A 6,493-nucleotide genomic window follows, 5' to 3' on the forward strand; every position below is an offset into this window, starting at 1 on the left:
TCCAAAAATTCTTTTTTTAAATATTATTTTCGGAAATTGAATTAACTAAAAAAATAAAATAAAATAAAAAAATGCGTCTCACAAAATTAGGCCGTCTCAGATGAACCTAACCCTATATATATATATATATATATATATATATATATATATATATATATATATATATATATATATATATATATATATATATATATATATATATATATATATATATATATAAATTAATTAATTAGTTCATGAGGTAAGGAAATATATAAGGACACTACTTGTTATCTTTTCTCCATTAACACAAGTTCAACAACAGATCAAGCATACCCATTGACCAAACAAAAGACCCGAAATAAAAACAGCAAGAGAAGCAAGTAAACACACCAAAAGTGCAAACAAAAGACTTAAACCCAAGATCTCAAGGGGAGAAACAACAGAAATTCTTAAAGGTGTAAGCCCTAAAGTTTCAGACAGATCATCATGTCCTACGAGGATCAAGAACATTAATGTTGTTTGTCCTTTGTCTTTTAACACTGCCAGAAGAAGATTCATGATCGCCGTTTGTTTTCTCCATCACCGCTTTGAATGCTTCTTGGATCATGCCTATTGAGTAATTGACGGTATCATTGTTGTTAGTCGAATCTTGATCTCCAGTAATGAACAAAACATTCTTCACACGCCCTCCAAGCGTTGTGATCTCAGCTTTTAGGGTTCTTAGACGAAGAGCTTTTAGGGTTTTAATGAGGTCCGGTAAAAGATCCGATCGGTCGTCACAGCATAATGATGCTCTGATGACTATATTGCCATCTTCGTCAGACGTGTTGTCAATGGTCAACTCATCGGTTTCTGTAGGGACTGGACTTTGTTCGGCTATTATGGACGTCTGACGTTTTAGCTCTTTCACATGTTGTATCACTTCAGCTAACAACGAAGCCTTGTCTGTCTGTATCAGTTTACACAAACCGTTATGACGTAATGATTATTAATCGTTCAATATATTTTTAAAGCTAATTAGCTTTTATATATGCTCATACATTTATATACTAGCTCGTTGTATATGCGATTCAGAATATGCTTCCTAGCTACCGCTAAACCTTGGGCATTTATTGCGCACAACTGTAAACATATATATGGCTTTTGCTACGAGAAATATATACTTGATTTTTTTTACGTTGTCAGTCTATTGATATATGCCTGATGTGATACATGATATTTCCAATGGTTGGACATGAACTCAAGTTGCTTTAAATTCCTCACGTATATTCGAAGTCAAACATTATGTGCATGATCATATGATGCTTATCATGTCATTTATGTGTCCCAGTAAATGTTGAAGAATAATATCAATAAATACATATGTATATAGAATAAAAATAATATTCCTAAAGACATCAATGGTGGGGTTTGTGATTTGATATAAACGATATGAATGGCATGTTGTGTCATATCAACGTTGATGAATTCTGAGATAAGAATATAATTTATTTTCAAAAATCATATACAGAATTCCAAAATGAAAAACCCATGGAAAAATTTAGTGTTTTTTTTTTTTAAAAGACCAAGAGAGGAGAGGATTTGAACCATGAATTTTGATATGAATGACGATGTTTAGAGTTGCCAGTTAACTTGGTGGTATTGTTCTATGGTATATAATACAACAATCAAACTTGTCGTGTGTGAGTAACTGAATTTTTCATGCAGACAATCACATAAGTTGAGAACTGAAACCATTATTTTAAAATTTTTGAAGAGTTGCATGCTGTAGCGATTGATATCCCGTAGCTTGTTATGGTTTTACTAAGAATACTTACTTTGGTGGTACTGGGAAGTAAGCTTCGAAGTTTGGCAAGATGATTGTTGATGCGCTCTCGACGTCGTCTTTCAGCTTCACTGTGGCTCTTCGAAGCTGCTAAAGCTTTAGCGTCCATGATCTCTTGAGATGTCATCTTACCCATTTCAGCTTGGAGCCCAAACGGCATAGACCCTGGCTGAACCATCTGGCCCAGTGTCTCGGATATGAGCCTTAGGTGGTGGTCTGATGAAGCTGATGTACTACCCTCGTATGCAAATTGCAAGCCACTAGGTACCCTCCTATGAATCAAACCACCATAAGATGACGGCGGAGGTGGTGGCGGTGGAGGGAAGAGATATGTGCCATGGTCTCCGGAAGGATAGGTAAGATCTGGAGTGTAGCTGGAGTTGTGGTGTTGAAACACTTGAGGTAGAATCCAAGGCTGCTGTTGTGAGTGCAAGATCGGAGAGACTTCTGATGATGCCGTATATGAATAATCATTGATACCCATATTTTGATCTTGAATCTGTTGAATGATTGATGGGTGTTCTTGAAATCCTTGAATATTTTGCAAATCTTGATGATGATCAACTTCTTCTTCTTGTTCGTCTTCTACTTGTTCTTGTTCTTCTCTCTTAGAACGCATAATAGTTTTGACTTACCTCCCCACACAACTATATCCTTTCGACATACATATTTACAGCAATCCACATACTCATCAAAATTAATTTTAGAAGGAAAAAACTTTGGGGGCATATGAATATGATCAACAGAGTGTTAATTAAATATACCTTCTGAATATAGTGAATGCTCTTGATCACATCACCTTTCTCTTTCTCTCTCTCTGTATAAGACCTTGGTCGTTTAATGATCACTTTATCTCTTTGAAATGTCAGGTTTTGTTGAGTGAGACGGGGGTGCCATTGATCCTTTAAACAATCAAGTAGAAAACACTTTTTTGTGCTAAAATTTTGTGGTGGTCTTTTAGGGTTTCCTTTTTGTTTTTCTCTCTCCTCTCATGAGAGAGTGAACACTTGTTACCTTTCCTTTCATCCTACGATATTAACTTTTAGCTTCCTTCACTTTTTGGTTCGCATTAATGATTTGAATTATATTTATACTGTAATTTCTATGGCAATAGTTACGAAAAACAAAAATTATTAATTTGACCGTAAATAGTAAAGAATTGTAAATACAAATGCTAATAAGTCACTGTCATTGTGTGAAAGACAAATGCAATGTAAAAACTGCTAGATACTCATATAATTAGTGCCGAGCTGAACGAAATGCTATTGGTAGCACATGTAAATATTCGATTAGTGGCGGAGCTAGAACCAAATGTTATGGGTAGCACACGTAAATATTCGAGGTAGCACACCGAAAAAATTACACTACACCAAAAATATTTTTAAAAAATTTACACAGTACCTAAAAATTTGAGGGATATCACAGGCTATCACGAACATCTACATAGTTCCTCCCCTGCATATAACGCTAATAATTATTTAATTTGCCTGTAAATAGTAGAGAATTATAAATACAAAATGCTTATAAGTAACTATTATTGTATGAAAGACGAACATGCACAGTAAAAACTTCTCGACACCCGCTTAATCAATTAACTATGTTTATTACAATTCAGTTAATCAATTAATTCTATGTATCACTCACATTCAAAATTGGATTTGTATATACCGATATAATGCTAATAATTATTTAATTTTACTGTAAATAGTAAAGAATTGTAAATGGATGAAAGACAAACATCCAATGTAAAAGCTTCTTGATACCCAAGTAACGCAACCGCTTGATTTTATAGGGAAACTTATCTAAACGTAAACATTGATCAATTAACTATGTTTATTACAAATAAGTTAATCACTTCTTTATAATTAACCTCGTCCTAAATTATATATGTATAACTGCTATTCAAAAGATTTTTCTATTAAATTTCTTATTTCCATCTGTAGCAATAATGACTTTTAACAAGCTATTTTTTTCTAAATATATTTCTAGATAATTATCATCTCACAAATTATTTCATACACAATATTTACTTTCTTTTCAAACAAAAAACTTATTATTTCCACCCATTAAGATATATCATACATCATATCGAACTAGGAAATGCATCAATAGGTTTGTTAGAATAAATCATACAAGCTTCTGATGATAAAACATTAGAGAATACTCGTTGTTACACAGTCTCTATTGCCATGTTGATGGCAAAAATCTCTATTTATATGTCAATCTGTAACATTCTAAAAATCAAGGTAAATTTTTTTTTTTAAATTAATTCAAAACCATAACTGTTTACAAATTATAGTTTTCAAAAGTGATAAACATGAATCGGAGTATCCCAAAATCATAATCTCATAAAAATCTAGGATGGTGTGTATGATCAAGCATTCACTTTGCTCAAATATCTGAAGTACCTGATACCATAACAATCAAATTGTAAACCAAAACTTAGTGAGTTCCCTAAAAATACCACACAACAAAACATATACTAGGTCCACAACCTTCTGGTTGGATTACCCCTGGCCCACAATGTTCCGGTTAGATTGCCCTCGTCCACAACCTTTCGGTTGGATTGCCTAATACATATTGAGTCCACAACCTCCTGGTTGGATTACTCCAGACCCACAACCTTCCGCTTGGAATGCCCTAGGCAACAACCTTTCGCTTGGATTACCCAGGTTTGTTGAATGGTGGCACAAAGCAATAGAGTCTCAACCCAACGACACTATGTCGCCATATATACCAGATAAACATATAACCAACAAACAGATAATCATACAGATCTAGCAGATCAATATAGCATACTAATATCCTATATACCAGGATCCATAATCTAGTGGTCAGCATTGATGTCGTTGACCCACAACTACAGTGAGGAAAATTCACCTCACAGTCTGAAAAATAGTTGCACATATCATTGCTCCAAAAGCAGTCTCTACTGGTCACTTATGCAATTAACAGAGACCCAAATCTCAAACTATTATTTAAATTACCCAAAATGCCCTTAGTTCAAACTTGGTCAAATTCCTAGTCAAAGATCAAAGTCAAAAAATTCAAAGGGTCAACACAGAGTGACTACGCCCAACATACTCAGTCGCTACGTTTAGCGTAGTAGATCCTTGGTTAGATTGCGAGGCCTTTGCCCAGTATGCTAATTGTACCACCAGGTACGTCCAATGTACTCGACCCGATTCAACATTTCTTCGTTAAGCTCTCATTCCATTAAGACATTGCATCCAAAGTTCAGATCTAGTCCGAAATATCAATCTAATTCATAAAGTTTCCAACTTTATGACTTTCCATGGCTAGAAAAGGTCCAAAAACTAAAACCCTAACTTAATAATCTAGTAAGATATCATAACTCTTGCATGGAGGGGATAGAAGGACCAAGATCACAATTTTATGGTTCCTAATAGCTCCATAATGGATAATTTCCCACTTTATCCATCATGATGGTCTAAATAACCAATATCTAGTCTTTAATTCTCAAAGGGACCAAAAATACATCTTTCTCAACTTAATCCATTAAGTCTATGTCTCTAAATTTTAGATCTAAATCACTATGATGTTTAGATGGATAAAGTTTCCAACTTTATCCATAACAAGGTCACAAACTTCCAAGATCAAAAATTCATGCACTAAAGTGACCAAAAAGTGAAAAATATGAAAATTAACAAGATCTATGAAACTAATGAGCAAGTTTGAAGCTTTTTACTCACAAAGGTCTTTAAATGATGTAATCTTGTTGGATCTATGTGAGAATCCTTTCCAAACACTTTTCCACTACCTTCTAATGGATAAATAAATTCATAAATGACGTCAAGGCTCAAAATAAGTGAGAGGAGGATAGGGTTTCGAGTTAGAGGCTCAAGTGGGTGGATGCTCATGATAGGAATGATACTCAATGGGTTAGAGACCTTAAATAGGGCTAAAAACCATGAAAATGGGTTTTTTACTCTATAACGGTATGTCCAACGTACCTAAATTTATGCCCAATGTAATGCCCTAAAAACGTGTCTCTTTGGCCTACTACGCCCAACTAGTGTACATCTAGCGTACTTCCAGACTCCCTATTTCCATCTTAACTTCAAAAGAGCCAAAACTTCTTCATTCCAACTTCGTTTTCGGTATTCTTTGTATGCAGGGAAAGGTATTGAAGAGCCCCACAATCCTATATAATTACTTTTAACTTAAAGCATATCAAACTAAAATCCTTATTCCAAGAAAGCAGTATGAAACATCACTTTTCCCGTTTTATCCCCTGACTCCAAAACACAACCCACGGTCTCGGATTGCATAACCAACATTAGCAACATCCAATAGGGTCTACACTCTATTCCCTTGAAGCCCAAAGGCATTACTAGATCCATTTATTGTCCAAAATACCGAACTAAGAAACTTCTCAAAACAGGATGTTACACAATCACACCAAAATTAACATATTGCTTTATTTTTTGGATGTTCTGTCACTTTTTTTTTCATATTTTATGTAACACCCTGTTTTGACTCGTTTCATAATTCGGGGTCTGACCCGAAGATAAAGTATCATAAGGCTTTGGGCTTTGGGGAAAGAGAGATTTTAACTCATTTGGATATGGGTAATGTAGATTATGTGATCTAAGAGTTTAGTTTGTGCTTTGGAGTCAAGGGGTAAAAATGGGAAAAGTGGTGTTTCAAACTTCTTTTCGAAAA

General features: G+C 34.5%; 1 protein-coding gene across 2 annotated transcripts; it reads right to left on the reverse strand.

Moving 5' to 3' along the window:
• Nucleotides 1-242: 242 nt before the first annotated feature.
• Nucleotides 243-2,729, reverse strand: LOC111904564 (transcription factor bHLH30). 2 transcript variants are annotated; one of them, XM_023900316.3, is made up of 3 exons: nt 2,572-2,729; nt 1,800-2,461; nt 243-931 (listed from the first exon to the last, which is right to left on the reverse strand). In XM_023900316.3, the coding sequence occupies exons 2-3, from the start codon at nt 2,424-2,426 to the stop codon at nt 467-469; spliced, it is 1,092 nt and encodes a 363-aa protein (XP_023756084.1). In that variant the 5' UTR covers nt 2,427-2,461; nt 2,572-2,729; the 3' UTR covers nt 243-466. The 2 variants fall into 2 exon arrangements, with proteins under 2 accessions (XP_023756084.1, XP_023756085.1); XM_023900317.3 differs by having other exon boundaries at nt 1,800-2,719.
• Between the last annotated feature and the right edge of the window lie 3,764 nt (nt 2,730-6,493).

The sequence above is a fragment of the Lactuca sativa genome, chromosome 3 (assembly GCF_002870075.4).
Source record: "Lactuca sativa cultivar Salinas chromosome 3, Lsat_Salinas_v11, whole genome shotgun sequence".
Classification (NCBI taxonomy): domain Eukaryota; kingdom Viridiplantae; phylum Streptophyta; class Magnoliopsida; order Asterales; family Asteraceae; genus Lactuca; species Lactuca sativa.